The following is a 19793-nucleotide window of genomic DNA, read 5'->3' as shown; positions in this document are numbered from 1 at the left end:
CCCTCTAACAGTGACGCTAATAACATGTTATAGCACTGTGATATTATACCTTTAGTCTCTGACGCCTCCTGCATTATATGAAAAACAGGCGTGGGGGACTGGGACCAATCTGTCGCAACCCCTTGTGCTTTAATTGCATGCTGTAATTGTAGATAGTAAAATAACATACTGGTAGGCAGAGAATATTTATCTTGTAAATCTCTGAATGACAACAATGTTCCATTACTGAAAATCTGGTACATATGGGTGATACCCCTGCAGCGCCATCTGTGCCCCTGTTGGAGCTTGGCAAGTTCAACGTATGTTTTATTTTCCCATATCGGGCTATACTTAGTAAAGCCCAAAACATTTTGTAATTGTTTAGCTTTGTTCCATACCTTCTGCAAAAGTGTATATGTGGGCATTTGCTTATTGGGCCTTTGGAAAAGGTGAGCCTCCAATCCCTCGGATATTGACTCCGCCCCTGTGCCCTAGCATAAGCTTAGCAGATGAGCCCAGCGGTAGAGGGGCCATGGCACCTATCAGGTGCTGCAGTTGCGCCGCCAGGTAGTATATCCAAGGGTTGGGTAGAGCAAGGCCCCCCCCCCCTCCTTTGAGCGCTGCAGCTGTTCCAACTTAATTCTGGGAGGTTTGGTATGCCACAACAGCCGAAATAAGGAGTTAACCACTCTGAATATCTTCAGCGTAATAACTACCGGAGTGTTATGTAGCATGTATAGAAATTGTGGCATCAGAATCATTTTTATGAGATTCACTTTTCCTGCCAGGGACATCTTAAGTTTATTCCAAACATTTATTTTATCTCTAAACCGCGACATCAGAGGGTAGACATTTAGGCTACAAAAGTCCGTGAGTTTAGGCGAGACATTTATACCCAAATATTTAAAGGTAGACACTACAGGTATCTGAGTCGGGGGTCTCACATTAGTCATCAGGGAACCGTCTATAAACATTAGGGCAGATTTAGTCCAGTTAATAGTGAGGCCTGAAAAGTGGCCAAATTCAGTTATAAGTGACATTGCCTGGTCCAGGGATCCCTCTGCGTCTTCCAAAAACAGAAGCATGTCGTCGGCGTAGAGCATGATTTTTTCATGCAATTCGCCATACCGAAAACCCCTAATCCGTGGGCAATCCCTCACATCTTGTGTTTTAACGTAAAACAATGCATGTGTCTTGAGAAGCAATTTTTTTTTTTTTCCCCATAATATTTTTATTAGAAAGTAAGTACAAAAACAAAACATAACATAATACCAAAGCAAGGACCCCTTCAAGGTACTGAAACAAGAATGAGAGTCCTCAAGATAATGGACCGTCATCGGCCCAGTAAGATCAACCATAAATGTAGGGTCCAAACCATAGTGTGAACAAGTTGTTACAAAACAAAAGCCAAAATAGCTAAACAAAAGTAACATAAAATGAATAAAATATTCAAGGCTGAGACACGTACCTTTTCAACATTTCCTTTCTCGGCTTCCTCCTTATTTAGTTTCTTCCATTTGAGTCATTGTAACTTTTGCACGAAGTGCGGATTTTGCTTGTTTACATCTAGTGAACCTTGGCTTTTTCCTTTCCAACATCTCCAGACAATGTTTTTCCTTTTTCTTCTTTCCTCTACTCCTTGTGAATAGCACAGTTTGTCATGGTATTGCCAATATGCATCCTCAAGAGCCTGCTGACGTTTTGCTTCAGCTACAGCCTTTGCCTCCGCCTTTCTGGGAAGCAGCAGCAGACTTGGTGTTTTCCCCCTGAAACTTTTTGGGCATCCCTTAGCCGGGATTCTTCCCTTCCATTTCCTTTTAATTAATCTCAGAATAACCTACAAAGCCCCGATGTCGGCAAGAACAGTGCACATGTTTGATCAGTAAGCACAGTGCAGGCATCAGCTGGCTGGAGGAGAAAGTTGAAGTGATGCCACCCTGCTGAAGTGCTGCCTACCAATGGCAGTCACCGTATACTGCAGACTTTGCAGGTTGTTGCCTCCAGCTATGTAATTGATTAAATTAAGACCAGCATTTATACCTAAAATCTAACTGGTTGTACAGGACAAATGTTCATAAAGTAGTTATATTGGTGACATATTTTAGTCTCCTCTTTCCATCCCTCTCCCCCAGTGTGTAATATATGTAGATACATGTTAGACCAAATTTTCAGTTACAGTCAGCATGAATACAATACAGATGTCTCCAACATAACCACCTTTTTGTATATATGTTCTGTACTTCATAGATCACATCAAAGTTATCAAGTACAGAACCAATGCACAAAAAGTGGTTATACAGTCTTCGTAAAATCTGTATTTACTCTGCATGTAACTTGTGTATCTGAAAATGTGCTCAAATGAACAGGGGGAAGAAGATTAAGAAGCGGAGAAGCACGGCTTTTGAGCTGGCATCAAGAACAGTGGAACTGAGGCGCAGGGATCAGAGGTTAAAGACAGCATCCAGGTAACAAGCATGGGTGGAATTTTCACTTGGGAGGTGCTCTGTGCTTACTTTTGACACATGCACTCTGCTTTACTTGCTCCTGATCCCTGCCCTCTGCACTTTACTTACTTCTGACCCCTGCACTCTTGAACCATTGAGGGGTACGAGTTATAGAAATTGGTTGCCAAAGGGTATGCAAGTTATAAAAAAAAAAAAAAAGTTGGGAACTGTACTCTAGTTAAAAATATTTAGTAAAAGTGTCCCTTCAAAAAGACAGTACTGTAGATTTAGATTTTAGAATTTGAAAACTAATGTTGTATTGTATTGCAAGACCACTGACCAAATACCATTGTGTAATGAAAATGATACAAATTACACGTGCTGTTTTCAGTAAAAATGTATTGAAACAGGAAAAGGATGGGAACCACTGATGACAGTCCATACCTAGTGTCCCTGGAGTCGCATCTCAACCACCTGTTACACCCAATGGGTGCCCAGTACCTGTCTGAATGCTTGCTATGTTTAACCCCTTCTCGACCACACTACAGCTGATTGACAGCTACATTGCTGGGAGGGCGTCATATGACGTTCTCCCGTGATCGCACTTGCTGCGCGCCCCTGTGGCACGTATTGGCAGTGATCTCTGATCGCTGTGTCTTTCATGCACAGCTGGCCGCAGATTGAGGTAAAGAGCCAGTCACAGCGGCTCTTTACCATGTGACCACCTGTGTCCAGTCACAGCTGATCACAGTGTAAACGGGATTTGCCGGTTATCGTCAATCCTCTCATACTGACAGCATGTGAGGAGAGGAGAGCCGATGAGCAGCAATCCACACAAGGGACATCTACACTGATAATCAGGGCAATGATCACCAGTGCTGCCTGTCATTGTCCATCTGTTCCGCTTGTCAGTTCCACCTCATTAGTGTCCATCAGTGCAGCCTCATTAGCGCACATTACTGAAGTAGAAAAATTACTTACTTACAAAATTTTATAACAAAATAAGAAAAACCTTTAAAAAAAAAAAAAAAAACTTCTATCTTTTTTCGTTGGTTTAGTGAAAAAAAATAAGAAACCCAGTGGTGATTAAATACCACCAAAAGAAAGCTCTATCTGTCTAAAAAAAAAAAAAAAAAAAATGATAATGTAATGTTGGGTACTGTATTAAAAGCAGTGTTAATTTCGTCAATGAAAACGTTTTTTGTCAAAGTTTTCGTCAGTGGCATTTTTACAATGATGGAAACGAAAAGTACTCACGGAGCTCTGCCTGCTTCTGCAATCCATTCCCAGCTAGCAAGCGCGTTCGACTGCCAGAGAGCAGCACTGTGCATTACAAGCCAGCCCAAGTCCCAACCAGACTGAGTCTGTCCTGATCCCGAGTCCTGACTCGCGAGATGACCGCGCTCTCACGCACCCAGAATAGACAGAGAGCAGACTGTGAGTGTGTACAGTAACAGTTGTGCAGTACATTACAATTACAGCAGGCCTGAGGCCTCCCCTCAGATCACAGTCCAGAGCACTGTGTTTGCATTACAGGCCTCCTCTGATCACTGTAAGTGGGGTAATGTGGTTTTTCTTACGGCACGGGCATACTTTTCTGCCTTCTTAGGCAGTTCCTGAATATTCTCATCAGCCACATCAACAAGGGTTTTCACAGACAGCAGAATTGACAAAAAACAAGCAGCTGTTGCAAGCACTGGCGAGAACATTTCATCAGTTACTTGGATCTAAGCATGAAGCAAAACGCTGGTTCACATTCTTTCATTCTCTGTGCAATTGTGGCAAGGTCTTGGTAGCTAGTGTTCTGTTTATAGTCCGCAAGGTGGCTGAGTAGAGAGTAGATCAAAGAGGGAAGGGACATGGACATGGTGTCGTGCTGGAGGGTTTTAGTACGTTCTGCTCCGCAAAAGACAACAGTAGGTCATGCAATGATGTGCGCTTTTTCCATTTAACTAGGGAGCAAGCTGTGTGATTTGGCAAACCGACTTTTTTAGTTTGAAGAGTCTTTTTCAATCATGCTCAATATACTAGTAGTATTACTTGACCAGCGTGTGGGGCAGTCATTTAACCACTTCCCACCCGTTTTACGGCCAGGAAGTGGTTCTGTTATCCTGACTGGGCGTCATATCACGTCCAGCAGGATAACATGCCGGGGCGCGCTTGTGGGGGCGCGCAGCGATCACGAGTGCAGTGTGACAGTCTGACACCCCGCATCTCCAATCGTGATAAGCCTCCGTCAGAGGCTTCTTACCACGTGATCATCTGTGACCAATCACAGCTGATCATTGCGTGAACCAGGAAGTGCCAGTAAACGGCATTCCTCGGTTCGCACTATTAGGGAGAGTGGATTGGCGGCTCTCCCTGTCAGAGGGGGGCGTCTGCGCTGATAATCAGCACAGCCCCCTCAAATGTGCCAATCACCTGCCAACCAGTGCTTATCAATGTCCCAAGATTTAAATCTGCCAGTGCCCACCACAGTGCCAATCACTGCCCAGCAGTAACACCTGTCAGTACTTATCAATACCTCATCATCAGTGCTGCCCATCACAGCCGCCTGTCAGTGCCCATCAGTGCTGCATATCAGTGCCGCCTATTGGTGCCCATCAATTCTACATATTAGTGCCACTTTATCAGTACCACCTCGTCAGTGAAGGGACAAACACAATTTCTTTCTCGAACATCACGGGACACAGAGCCACAGTAATTACTGATGGATTATATAGGTATCACTGGTGATTGGACACTGGCACACCCTATCAGGAAGTTCAACCCCCTATATAATCCCTCCCCCTTGCAGGGATACCTCAGTTTTTACGCCAGTGTCTTAGGTGATGGACGTGTAAAGATGTCCTGTGCTGAGCTCCAAAGGGAATATCCTAAGATCCTATACTGGGGCAAGCCAGGCGAACCGGATCCATTCAAAGTGTCTTTTCATGGCCGAATTGAATGGTACCCGGGCCTCGTGTCCGAAGAAACGAGGTTTTACCCGTAATGCTTCTCTTTTTAGAGAGCTGGACCCCGCAGATCAGAAAATGGCTTTAAACTTCCTAATTTCTGGCGAGGTGCTTTACGGTCCCAGAACTGTTGGATCCCCCTACTCGTAGGGGGCCCCAGTCTCTGACGGTTTTTTCAAACGGAGCCCACCGTGAGAGGTGAAGATTGGGTCTGTGTAAACAGCACCCTGCGGCTGGATAAGGTAAGAGGAGATTCCACAGAATTTTTGAGTTCTAGTGGCTTTTCTCCTTTAAGGTAAATGCATGCTATGCCTATTGTGACCACCGGGGGCTGCCAAGAGCACAAACCTGCACATGCTGACTGTCTGTCTCAGGTGTTTTCATCGCTGATTATGTCCCAGCGTCTTAAGCAGGCTGCAAACAGGTAAGATGGAAAGGGGGATTTCTCATGTTTGAATGTCCCCCCCCAGGCTAGAGAGGGGCCACAGGGGTCTAGAAAGTCGTTATACCACCCGGGCTCTGCGGCCTAATGGCCACCATCTCTGAAGATAGCCGTTCAGGCAGATCTTGTTACCAGCCTCCCCCCCCCCCCCCCCCCATCCCCAGCCTTTCTCCAGAAGCATGACAGGAGAGTCGGCAGCGCGGGAAGCGCTCGTTTTTTTCAAAACTCGAGGGGGGGGCGGTAGAGGAGGGGGCGGGACGTCAGCACAGGTGCTTAGACTCCCACTCAGGCCAGCTGCAGGCTATTAAAGGCACTCTGTACAGGTGCACACAGCCTTCTGAGAGACACAGAGCTGACGGTCGCATGTAAGGTGGGACACAGGCATTCTCCTAGGCAGCATTTACTGAAGTAACACCAGACTGAGCATTGGGTAGCAAGGCTTTTAGCCAGACAATTTAATTTTTTTTTATTCTTTATTGCACTATGTGTGTGTGTTTTTTTTTTTTTTTTTTAATCAGCCCTGTTTGGGGGGCTTTGGTGAGATATCAGGGGTCTTAACAGACCTCTGATATCTCCCCTTTGAGACAGAGAAAGAGACAGAGGATAGAGATTACCCAGTCCCTTTCTCTGCAGCCTCAGCTGCACTGAGAATGAATGGAGAGAAGACAGCGGCTCCTCTCCATTCATAAACTGACACATCGTAATCACAGGTGATTACAATGTTTCAGTTATGTGAATAGACAGAGTCAGCTGACTCTGTCCATTCACACAGCGGAGAGACAGCAGAACGGAGGGGACAGAGGAAGAGAGAGGGGGGCAGCGGAAAGCCGGAACGGATGGGGAAAGCGGAGGGGGACAGAGCAACGGAGGAGGACAGCGGAGGGGGTCAGAGGAACGGAGGGGGACAGAGCAACGGAGCAGGACAGCGGAACGGAGCAGGACAGCGGAGGGGGACAGAGGAACGGACGGGGACAGAGCAAAGAAGGAGGACAGCGGAGGGGGTCAGGAACGGAGCAGGACAGCGGAGGGGGACAGAGGAACGGAGGGGGACTAAGGGGGATGAGGTGACAGTCAGCGGTGATCGTGTGTGGGGGAGTTACAAGCACCGATCACCGCTGTATGTCACTAAAGCAGCTGAAAGCCGCGGAGGGAGAAGCTTGTAACTCCCCCACGCGCCGATCACCGCTGACAGTCAAGGTATCGGGGGAAGCATCAGGAGCATTTGCCCGAGTATTTTTTATTTATTTTTTTATTTATTTCAGGTACTTATATAGCGCCGTCAATTTACGCAGCGCTTTACATATACATTGTACATTCACATCATTCCCTACCCTCAAGGAGCTTACAATCTAAGGTCCCTAACTCACATTCATACATACTAGGGACAATTTAGACAGGATCCAATTAACCTACCAGCATGTCTTTGGAGTGTGGGAGGAAACCGGAGTACCCGGAGGAAACCCACGCAGGCACAGGGAGAACATGCAAACTCCAGGCAGGTAGTGTCGTGATTGGGATTTGAACCAGCGACGCTTCTTACTGCTAGGCGAGAGTGCTACCACTACACCACTGTGCTGCCCAACACTTGGGCAAATGCTCGGTATCGGTGCCGATACCGATACTAGTATCGGTATCGGGACAACCCTAGTGCAGATCCTCACTGGATTGGTCCGCTCCACATTTAAGTTGCCCATACCTGAAACTGCTAAAGAATCCTCTTCTGCTTTGGGGTCACTGAAACCTTTCCAAGCAGCACATGCTTTTCCTGTTCATACTTTACTTGAAAAGCTCATTTATTCTGAGTGGGATCACCCAGACAAACGTTTTTTTCCGCCGAGAAAGTTTTCAACACTTTATCCGATGGAAGAAAAGTTTATTAAAATGTGGGGAATACCGGCTATTGATGCCGCCATTTCCTCCGTAAATAATAGCCTGACTTGTCCTGTAGACAATGCTCAGATGCTCAGGGATCCTGTAGATAAAAGGATGGAATCCCTATTGAAGGATGTTTTCTCCTTAGCAGGATCAGTGGCCCAACCTGCAGTAGCAGCGATTGGAGTCTGTCAATACTTAAGAGACCATGTTAAGCAGGTCATCAAAGTATTACCTGAACAGCAGGCCCAGGGGTTTGCCAACCTTCCAGCGGCCTAATGCTTTGTGGTTGACGCCATTAGAGATTCTATCGTGCAAACCTCCCGTCTTTCACTGGGGTTGGTGCATATACGTAGAATCCTATGGTTGAAAAATTGGTCAGCCGAAGCACCATGTAAGAAGCTACTGGCTGGGTTTCCATTTCGTGGTGCAAGGTTGTTTGGAGAGGACTTGGATAACTATATCAAGAGAATCTCTTGTGGGAAAAGCACTCTCTTACCTGTCAAGAAGAAGAGTAAGCGTCCCTCTTTCAAACGGACTCTTTCCCCAGCGCCGGGGGCTTCAGCCTCCAGGCAGTCACGACGGCCGCCTCCATCGGGGTCCAGAGACAAGAGTCAACCCCAGGGACAAAAGAAGTCCTGGGGAAAGAAGCCTACTAGGCAAAACACTAAGAACTCTGCATGAGGGGGCGCCCCCGCTCACTCGAGTGGGGGGAAGACTGCGACAGTTCTCAGAGCTCTGGCAGGAGGACTTCCAGGACAGATGGGTAATCTCCACAGTAACCTTAGGGTACAAGCTGGAGTTTCAGGAATTCCCCTCTCCTCGGTTCCTCAGATCAAATGTTCCCAGAGACCCAGAGAAGAAGCAGTCGCTCCTTCTAGCGTTACAGCGACTTTTGTCGCAGGAGGTCATTATGATAGTTCCCGCAAAGGACCAGGGATTGGGCTTCTATTCCAACCTTTTTACGGTCCAAAAGCCAAATGGGGATGTCAGGCCCATTCTGGACTTAAGGGATCTGAACCGATTCCTAAGGATTCAATCCTTCCGCATGGAATCAATTCGAACAGTAGTTCCCACCCTGCAGGGAGGAGAATTTCTGGCATCAATAGACATCAGAGATGCATATCTGCATGTGCCCATTTTTCCTGCTCATCAGAAGTTTCTGCGCTTCGAGGTAGGAGGGCGCCATTTCCAGTTTGTAGCTCTGCCTTTTGGGATAGCCACTGCACCTCGAGTGTTCACAAAGATCTTGGCTCCTCCTCTGGCCAGATTAAGGGCTCAGGGTATAGCTGTCATAGCATACCTAGACGACCTGCTCTTGATAGACCGGTCGGTAGCCTCTTTGAATGGAAACTTGAGGACCACGGTCAGGTATCTAGAACACCTGGGTTTGATCCTCAACTTAGAAAAGTCTTTCCTAAAACCAGTAAGAAGACTGGAGTATTTAGGTCTGATTATAGATACAAGCCAGGAGAAAATATTTCTACCCCAGGCAAAGATCACTGCTTTGAGAGAGCTGATTCTGACAGTAAGGACCAAGAAGGGTCCCTCAGTCCGCCTTTGTATGAGGCTACTAGGGAAGATGGTGTCTTCATTCGAAGCAGTTCCCTATGCTCAGTTTCACTCAAGAATGCTGCAACACAGTATTCTGTCGACCTGGAACAAGAAGGTTCAGGCATTAGACTTTCCGATGCACCTGTCGCATGCGGTGCGTCAGAGCCTCAATTGGTGGCTCATACCCGAAAACCTGCAGAAGGGGAAATCCTTTCTACTGGTTACCTGGACGGTGGTAACAACAGATGCCAGTCTGTCAGGTTGGGGAGCAGTTCTGGAACAGTCCAAGGGGTATGGTCCAAGACAGAGAGGACCTTACCCATCAACATTCTGGAGATCCAGGCGATACATCTAGCTCTAAAGGCCTGGACTATCAGGCTACAGGGTTGTCCGGTCAGGATCCAGTCCGACAATGCCACAGCAGTGGCTTATGTCAATCATCAGGGAGGCACCCGGAGCCGAGCTGCTCAAAAAGAGGTGAACCAGATCTTAGTCTGGGCAGAGATGCATGTGCCATGCATATCGGCAGTTTTCATCCCGGGAATAGAGAATTGGCAGGCGGACTATCTAAGTCGCCAGCAGTTACTTCCAGGGGAATGGTCTCTGCATCCCGACGTCTTTTGGGCCATATGCCAAAGATGGGGGGTTCCAGATGTAGATCTCTTTGCATCCCGATTCAACAAAAAGATAGACAGATTTGTGGCAAGGACAAAAGATCCTCTTGCATGCGGGACGGATGCGTTGGTGATTCCGTGGCATCGGTTCTCACTGATTTACGCATTCCCGCCTATTCTGCTACTACCACGACTCCTTCGCAGGATCAGGCAGGAAAGGAAGTCGGTACTTCTGGTGGCCCCCGCTTGGCCCAGAAGGACTTGGTATGCAGAAATAGTAAGGATGACGGTAGGTTCCCCGTGGACCCTACCGGTACGCCCACACCTGTTATCTCAAGGTCCAGTGTTCCATCCTGCCTTACAAACGCTAAATTTGACGGTTTGGCTATTAAGACCCACGTTCTGAAGAGTCGTGGGCTCTCAGGTCCTGTCATATCTTCCTTGATTAATGCAAGGAAGCCAGCTTCCAGGATGATTTATCATAGAGTCTGGAAGGCTTATATAACCTGGTGTGAATCCAGAGGTTGGCATCCCAGGAAATATGTCATAGGTAGAATCCTTGATTTTCTACAGATGGGATCAGAGATGAAGCTGGCCTTGAGTACCATCAAGGGCCAGGTCTCTGCTTTATCAGTATTATTTCAGCGGCCACTTGCTTCGCATTCTTTGGTCCGAAACTTTATGCAGGGGGTGATGCGTCTTAATCCTCCGGTTAAAGCGCCCCTAAACCCCTGGGACTTGAATTTGGTCCTGGCTGTGTTACAGAAACAGCCTTTTGAACCAATAAGTCAGATTCCTTTGGTCTTGTTGACAAGGAAATTAATTTTTCTGGTGGCCATCTCTTCTGCTAGAAGAGTATCAGAATTAGCAGCTCTTTCCTGTAAGGAGCCTTATTTGATTATACACAAGGATAGAGTGGTACTACGCCCTCATCCTAGTTTTTTACCGAAGGTGGTTTCTGATTTTCATTTAAACCAAGACATTGTTCTACCTTCCTTTTTTCCAGATCCCTGTTCTCCGGAAGAGAGATCTCTACATTCGTTGGATGTAGTAAGAGCAGTTAAAGCCTATCTAGGGGCAACTGCTCAGATCCGCAAGACGGATGTTTTGTTTGTGCTGCCAGAGGGTCCCAATAGAGGACAGGCAGCGTCAAAAGCTACCATTTCTAAATGGATTCGACAGTTGATCATTCAGGCTTACGGTTTGAAACAGAAGATTCTTCCGTTTCAGATCAGGGCACATTCCACAAGGGCTATTGGTGCTTCTTGGGCAGTGCATCACCAGGCCTCTATGGCTCAAATCTGCAAGGCCGCAACCTGGTCTTCAGTTCATACATTCACCAGATTCTATCAGGTGGATGTGAGAAGGCATGAGGATATCGCCTTTGGGCGTAGTGTGCTGCAGGCAGCAGCGGTACAGGGTCCTCAGGTCTGATTGTACTCTACTTGGTCGTGGTTCCCCCCCCTCAGGTAGCATTGCTCTGGGACATCCCATCAGTAATTACTGTGGCTCTGTGTCCCGTGATGTTCGAGAAAGAAAATAGGATTTTTTAAAACAGCTTACCTGTAAAATCCTTTTCTTTCGAAGGACATCACGGGACACAGAGGTCCCACCCCTCTTCTAATACACTATATTGCTTGGCTACAAAACTGAGGTATCCCTGCAAGGGGGAGGGATTATATAGGGGGTTGAACTTCCTGATAGGGTGTGCCAGTGTCCAATCACCAGTGATACCTAAATAACCCATCAGTAATTACTGTGGCTCTGTGTCCCGTGATGTCCTTCGAAAGAAAAGGATTTTACAGGTAAGCTGTTTTAAAAAATCCTATTTTTATGACCAACTAAGAAAAACTAATTTTTTTTTCAAAAATGTTGGTCTTTTTTAGTTTAGCAAAAAATAAAAACCCCGGTAGTGATCAAATACCACCAAAAGAAAGCTCTATTTGTGGGAAGATAATGCAAAAAATTTATTTTGGCTACAGTTTTGTATGACCGCGCAATTGTCATTCAAAGTGTGACAGCGCTGAAAGCTGAAAATTGTGCTGGGCGGGAAGGGGCGTAAGTGCCTGGTATTGAAGTGGTTAAGAGGCCACAATGCTCCAGTATCTTCAGTGTTGCAATGGAATGCAAGACTTGAAGACGTTGATCTTGCTTTATCAAAGATACTTTTAACACTTGCCTACATGCGAGACCACACAGAGTGTCCGGTCCAAGATGTTATGGGAATAGTTTTACACAAAATACAAATACAGTGGAAAAATAACACATACACCAGTAAAGCAGACAGCCCCAAGATCATTTATTTCATATTCATTTGATAATTGACTGTAGCGTCATGTAAAAAAAAAATGGCTCAGATCATTAATTTTGGACTCAGTCACTTTCTGTCATGGGGGAGTCTTCCTCCCTAGAGCTGGGTGGTGGTTCTGCTGCTGCTGTGGTTTGTTTAAATGCTGCCATCATACTACTCCTATTGTCGGTTATAAAACGCTTAGGATCTTCCTCTTTGGTATGTCCCACTCGTTCTAGCATTTGTCCACACAGTGATTTAATTGACCGTGCAGTGTGTGGATGGACTTTTGGGTTACTTGTTTTCAACAACAGAAAAGTAGTTTGCACTTATCGCAAGGAATGAAGCTGTGACTCAAAGCAATATTTTCGTGACAAAACTTGGTTTTACAGAGTAAAGACGTTATATAACAACTAAATCTGTGTCTGTGTAGTTTGTTCAAACCATAAATAATAACATATTAGATTTTTTTTTACTCCCAGAGTGTATGATTTTTAAAATTCTAAATAAATGCTTAAATGATGCATTATTTAACTAAACACATTCTATTTTAGTACTACGATGCACTGGAGATTTTGCCATCTAAATAGGACTAAAACCATTGCAGAAGACTAAAATGGGACTAAAACTAAAATGCCATCTAAATTTGCTGCCAAAATTAACACTGGTTGCATGACCGCGTGATTGTCATTCAAAGTGTGAAAGCGCGGAAAGCTGAAAACTGGCCTGGGCAGGAAGGGGGTGAAAGTGCCCAGTAGGCAAGTGGTTAACCTTCCTTTATTGTACATCACAGGACAGAGAGCCACAGTAATTACTGTATGGGTTATATGGCACCTTCAGGTGATGGACACTGGCACACCCTAGACAAGAAGTTCAATTTCCCATATAACCCCTCCCCTTACCGGGAGTTCCTCAGTTTTTTTCGGCATTGTCTTAGGTGTTGGTCACGAGTAAAGATGTGCTGTGCTGAGCTCCGCTGGAATATTCCTTGCTGGGGCAAGCTATGCAACCGGATCCATTCTGTGTCTTTTCCAGGCCGAATTGAATGGTACCCGGGCCTCGTGTCGGAAGAAATGAAGTTTTGCCTGTAACGCTTCTCTTTTTGGAGAGCTGGACCCCGGGATCCAGTATTTGCTTTTCTCAGCCATATTCCTGGCGGGGTGCTTTACAGGCCCGGGGGTGGATCCCCCGATTAAAAAGGGGCCCCGGTCCCTGAAAGTTTTTTAACGGAGCCCACCGTGAGGGGTGAAGATTGGGTCTGTTTGGTTTACCACAGAACCCTGCAGCTGGATAAGGTAAGGGAGATTCTTAAGGAATTTTTCTAATTCTTGTGGTGGTTCTCCTTTTAAGTAAATGTTGTCATGCCTATAGTCACCCCCGGGGGCTGTCAAGAGCACGTACCTGGTTCCTTGCTTGTCAGTCTCGCTCTGTGTCACAAGCTGCACACTTCCTCCGGCCCAAGCCCCAGGTAAGATGTTGGAAGGGGTTTTTTTTCTCTTTGGAATGTCCCCCACCTGGACAGCTTCACTCCAGGAGGCAGAGGGAGCATGGCTCAGTCGACGGTGTGCCGCGACGCTCCCGCCTCCATTACAGCGGTTCTCCATTCGGCAGCTCTCCTGCGCCCCAGCCCTCCTCCACGGAGCCTGCTCGCACAGGAAAACTGTCTCTTTTGAAAAAGATGAGGGGGGGGGGGGGCGGTGGGTGGTCGGAGGAAGGGGGCGCGGGGCTTAGTGGTGTGCTTCAGTGTCCACAAGGCGGGCAGTGTAAGCTATAAAGTGCACCTTTTTTCAGGTGCATGCATCTGACTGAGGGACACAGATTAGATGGGTGGCATGTGAGTGCTGGTGACACAGGCATTCCTAGGGCACGTTTATTTAAGCATCAGGCTGAGATTTAATAGCAGCGGCAGTTGCTGGACTATTGCTCAGCAGTGGGTGCATTTTTTTTTTTTTTTTGGCAGTACCTCTGCGTTTGTGCTCAGCACTTTGACCAGAGGGGGTGGTACAAATAATACAAAAAGCAAGGGCACAAAGGGGTCGCCCTAAAGACCCTCCCTCTGCAACACCACCCCCCCGAAAGATCTAGGGAGGCTTGTCAAAGTAAGCCATCGGGGTCGTCAGGGCTGCAATTGCTTCCGACACTTCAGCCCCTGTCTATATAACTGAGGAGGTTTTCTCCTCAGCTTTGAGTGGATTGGAGGAAAGGTTACCGGCTTTAATTGCATCTTCACAGAGTGGAAGAAAATGCATTAGGTCCCTTTTAACACCCAGGATCCTCAAACAGAGGAAAAGTGGGAGGGGGGAAATTAATCCCCCTCGGGATTGATTTGGAGAGACTGATGACTCCTTCTGAGGGCTCAAGTGGGGAAGGACCTTCTTCTTCAGCTTCACATGCTGAGAAGTTGCTGGTGCATTCTCTTACTGAAATGGTCCGTTTCCACATTTTAAGCTACCCTTAACTGAGTCGGTTGAAGAGCCCACTTCTTGTTTGGGTTCACTAAAGCCTTCTCAAGTTTTGCGTGCCATATTTAATCATTCACAAGGATAGAGTAGTATTGCGCCCTCATCCTAGCTTTCTGCCAAAGGTGGTTTAAGGTTTTCATCTAAACCAGGATATTGTTTTACCTTCCTTTTTTCCCAGAACCCTGTTCTAAGGAAGAAAAGTCACTACATTCTTTGGATGTAGTGAGAGCAGTCAAAATCTATTTGAAGGCGACTGCTCAGATTCGGGAAAACATGTTTTGTTTGTGTTGCCTGAAGGTCTATTAACCTTCTGAGAAGGTGAGTTGTCATCTAAATAAAGGAAGGCCTGTAGACGTGGTGTATCTGGATTTTGCAAAATCATTTGACACAGTTCCCCATAAACGTTTACGTTTCCGTTGGCATGGACCATAGGGTGAGTACATGGATTGAAAACTGGCTACAAGGCCGATTTCAGAGGGTGGTGATAAATGGGGACTTCTCGGAATGGTCAGGGGTGGGTAGTGGGGTCCCCCAGGGTTCTGCGCTGGGACCAATCCTATTTAATTTGTTCACAAACGACCTGGAGGATGGGGTAAACAGTTCAATCTCTGTATTTGCGGATGATACTAAGCTAAGCAGGGCAATAACTTCTCCGCAGGATGTGGAAACCTTGCAAAAAGATCTGAACAAATTTAATGGGTTGGGCAACTAGATTGCAAATAAAGTTCAATGTAGAAAAATGTAAAATAATGCATTTGGGTGGCAAAAATATGAATGCAATCTATACACTGGGGGGAGAACCTCTGGGGTAATCTAGGATGGAAAAGGACCTGGGGGTCCTAGTAGATGATGGGCTCAGCAATGGCATGCAATGCCAAGCTGCTGCTAACAAAGCAACCAGAATATTGGCATGCATTAAAAAGGGGATCAACTCCAGAGATAAAACGATAATTCTCCCGCTCTACAGGACTCTGGTCCGGCCGCACCTAGAGTATGCTGTCCACTTCTGGACACCAGTCCTCAGGAAGGATGTACTGGAAATGGAGCGAGTACAAAGAGGGGCAACAAAGCTAATAAAGGGTCTGCAGGATATTATTTATGAGATAAGGTTGCGAGCACTGAACTTATTCTCTCTGGAGAAGAGACGCTTGAGAGGGGATATGATTTCAATATACAAATGGCATACTGGTGACCCCACAATAGGGATAAAACTTTTTTTGCGGAAGGGAGTTTAACAAGACTCGTGGCCACTCATTAAAATTAGAAGAAAAGAGGTTTAACCTTAAACTATGTGGGGGGTTCTTTACTGTAAGAGCGGCAAGGATGTGGAATTCCCTTCCACAGGCGGTGGTCTAAGCGGGGGCTATTGATAGTTTCAAGAAACTATTAGATAAGCACCTGAACGACTGCAACATACAGGGATATACAATGTAATACTGACATCTATAATCACACACATGGGTTGTACTTGATGGACTTGTGTCTTTTTTTCAACCTCACCTACTATGTAACTATGTAAGGACAGGCAGCATCAAAATCCACTATTGCCAAATGGATTTGGCAAGTAATTATTCAAGCTTATGGTTTAAAGAGGAAAGTTCCACCTTTTCAAATCAAAGTGCACTCCACCAGGGCTGTTAGTGCTTCGTGGGCAGTGCATCACCAAGCCTCCATAGCTCAAATCTGCAAGGCTGCAACTTGGAGTTCAGTCCATTCATCCACCAGATTCTAGCAGGTGGATGTAAGAAAGCATGAGGATATCGCCTTTGGGCACAGTGTGCTGCAGGCAGCAGTACAGGTCCTCAGGTCTGATTGCACCCTTCATTTTTTTTTTTTTTTTTGGAGTCCCCTCCCCTCAGATAGCATTGCTCTGGGACATCCCATACAGTAATTACTGTGGCTCTGTGTTTCGTGATGTATGCTAAAGAAAATAGGATTTTATAACGGCTTACCTGTAAAATCCTTTTCTTGGAGTACATCACGGGACACCGAGGTCCCTCCCCTCTTTCTGGTTACACGTGTATTGCTTTGCTACAAAACTGAGGTACTTTTGGTAAGGGGAGGGGTTATATGGGGAATTGAACTTCCTGTCTAGGGTGTGCCAGTGTCTATCACCTGAAGGTGCCATATAACCCATACAGTAATTAATGTGGCTCTGTGTCCCGTGATGTATTCAAAGAAAAGGATTTTACAGGTAAGCTGTTATAAAAATCCTATATTATTTATTTATTTTAAGCTTTCGGTGCTCAGTTATGAAAAGCAAGCAAAGGGATGGTGCTCATGGCAATCAATCAAAAGCTGATTGGTTTCTTTGGGGCAGCACCCTCTTACTTATGTCAATTTTTTTATATTTTAACCCTTTGGTATGTGTAACAGTAAATGTTTTTTTCAAAGTTTGGGAACCTCAGATATAGACAGCACAATAGCCCACATACCAAATAATAGATAACAATGGTCTTGTACTTTTATGTAGTTGTGATTTTATATATTTTTTTTTTTTTTTTCCTTCACAACTCTGTTGTGTTATGTTTAGGAAAACAAGCTTATATAGAGAAAATGTTGAGGCCAGAGAGCTACCAAGAAAGGTAAGTGGTTCTTCATAATCATTGTTTTACTATTTATTTTGTGATAAAGATTTTAAAGTAACACTATGGGCGAAAATATATCGTGCAGCACAATTTTATATTTAATCTATTTTCACGGAATGAAGCAAGGCATTACATTATATGTATACATTACCTCAATCATATATGTTTGAATTATTAACAACACGAACATAACGCTACATCACATCTCAGGACAATGTCTTGTAAACAGGACTTTTGCTATTAGCATTAAATGATTGCACCCAATTTATCTTCTATGTAGATGTGTGAGGCATTGACAGGGTTGTTCAGAAGACAATTCAAATTTTCTTGCTTCATGACAAGCTTTTATAGGAAGGAAAAAAAGTATGTGTGTGTGTGTGTGTGTGTGTGTGTGTGTGTGTGTGTGTGTGTGTGTGTGTGTGTGTGTGTGTGTGTGTAAATTTAGGCAGGCTTGTATCATTACAGCAGGCCTGTTTGTTCATTTGGGATTTGAGTGGCAGGTGGTTTGTATGCGAGTCTTGGTCAATCATTAATTTGTTTGGTAATGCCCCGGGACTCTCGTATAAAAGCCGGATCACATGGTCAGTGAGGAGTTTCCTGTTCGAGCTTGGAGAAGCCCAGCCTGGTCCCGGAGGGGAGAGGTTCCCCCTCCGGGGAGCCAGCGGAGCCTCCCCTTGCGAGAAGAGTGGGGAAACGGCCTCCATAGAGGAAGAAATGACACCGTACAGAATGTAGTTGCTGGTGTTGTTGGCCGCCCCTGCGGGGAAGGGAGCGTGCCATAATGGAGGAAAGGGCTGAAGGAATCATTGCGGAAGAAGTAGCAACTAAGCGGAGGACAACTGGGTGATCGATCGTTTGTGTGGCACATGGACTATTGATCAAGTGAGTGAAAGCCCAAGGGAAGGGTACTGCCAGAGGCTGAGGGATGTTGGTACGCAAGTCAGTGAGATAGGCGGTGATGGCCTGTGACTTTGGGTTCAGCAATGCCCCGGGATTCCAATCAGTCAAGCGGGAGGAGTTATTCAGAGTGACTTTTCTTTAGCTCAACTTGGAAGTAGTGGTAAAAAGGTAACGGTGAAGCTGCAAGTTCACATGTAGAGAAACAGACTGTCCTTAAAAAGTTCTGCAGATGAAGTTATTCAGAGTGACTCTTTATCAATTATTCTCTATCAAATCGACTTCCATCTTCCCTGCTGAAGAAATCACATAGCGTGATTTACTATTATCCACAATGCTGCTAGGTCTTTGCATGAGAGGCAAAGAAAATATTACAAAGCAACGAAAGAGCATCTCAAAAGAAACCCTTCTCCTATCCCAGTTCATGTTACTTTAATAAAAGCAGGAGAAAAATGCAATTTGGACTGTGTCTGGTTGTGTGGGCTGCGATGGGTCAGGTGGTAAACGTGAGTTACGGATATAACAATTAATCAGCCGCTCCTTCGGGGGTAAGCGCTACATATGGAATAGCATCTTTGATTCCTGCTAAAGCAGGGTAAGATATGGGAAGAGGGAGTAAGGGAGGTAAGTGGAAGTAGAAAAAAGGAGTAGAGCAGGGAAACGCTGTAAGGTCAAGGCATAAGGGGGGATTGGATTGTAGGAAGAAAGAGGAATAATATAAAAAAGAAAAGTGGGAGGGGCGCAAGGACCCCTCGCAATGTCAACAACCAGTTCCTTCTATTTGCAAGCCTGCCTGTTTTATCAAAGCTCAGGGAGTAGCAAGAATAGAAATATAGTCAGAGTAACTAAAGGCAATCCAATAAAACTACTTGTGAAGCATAGTAATTCACATTGTGGACAAGTAGAAGTCTTTGGCAATGTAGACCAAAAATGGTGAAATTGTCGCATTCCCCAGAAACCCAGAGAGGAGTATAATGGGATCTGCTGCATGTCAGTTACTGAGGATTAAGGATGAGCTCAGGCATGTTCGCAAACTGCACGTGCAGAGCCCGCCAGGAAGTCTGCACTGAGGAGCGCTAATCACAGGCAGTGAGACCTTTCCCGATCTCTGCAGCCGCGCATCAGGACAATGTCTCACTGCTTGTGATGAGCGCTCCACAGTCACAACTTCCTGGCAGGCTCTGCACGTGCGGTTTACAAACACGCCTGAACTCTTCCTTACTCTGGATCAAAAAAAGGTTTGCAAAATGCTTCATTCTAGTTTTACCTGTTTTCACTGTCTGGAAACCTGGGTTTGTAAGCCCCGGTTGAAGTAAAGGATTTTCTACTGTGGGGTACAACAGAGATGTAGCTGGGGATATTCAGCACAATTTTACAGTAAGTGCATTTGTACTTGCACTTTTCTCTTATGCCCCCAGCAAAGTCCCACAAATACCTGTTGATCCTGCTAGTGAAGTATACCTAATGTGACTTCCTCTGCTTGGGTGGGATAAAGAAGTATTTGAATCAAGAAAGGTAAATGAACTTGTGCATTACATAATTAACTGGATTTGGTACTTGTTAAGGCTGTCATGTTGCAGCCTTTAGTTGTACTTGAATGGCGTTTATTTGTTATTGAGTGGTATACGATTTAGCAAACGAGGGCAAAATTTAGGATTATCGCTACATACTGTAAATGTTTTAATGAGAGTACAGTA

General features: G+C 45.6%; 1 protein-coding gene across 7 annotated transcripts in view; it reads left to right on the top strand.

Annotated features, from left to right (window-relative positions):
• Nucleotides 1-19793, top strand: part of CENPU (centromere protein U) — a 111584-nt gene that overhangs the window by 9829 nt on the left and 81962 nt on the right. For 4 of the 7 annotated variants that reach the window (XM_073607227.1, XM_073607243.1, XM_073607218.1 and 1 more), the window contains exons 3-4: nucleotides 2346-2444; nucleotides 17145-17196. In XM_073607227.1, the coding sequence (XP_073463328.1) occupies nucleotides 2346-2444; nucleotides 17145-17196 (151 nt within the window). The remainder of the gene's footprint in view (nucleotides 1-2345; nucleotides 2445-17144; nucleotides 17197-19793) is intronic. The other 3 variants (XM_073607258.1, XM_073607251.1, XM_073607266.1) reach the window with 1 other exon arrangement.

This window comes from Aquarana catesbeiana, linkage group LG01, assembly GCF_042186555.1.
Source record: "Aquarana catesbeiana isolate 2022-GZ linkage group LG01, ASM4218655v1, whole genome shotgun sequence".
Taxonomy (NCBI): Eukaryota; Metazoa; Chordata; class Amphibia; order Anura; family Ranidae; genus Aquarana; species Aquarana catesbeiana.
Note: the sequence above shows the minus strand (reverse complement) of the source record. Positions and strands in the feature narration are given on the sequence as shown.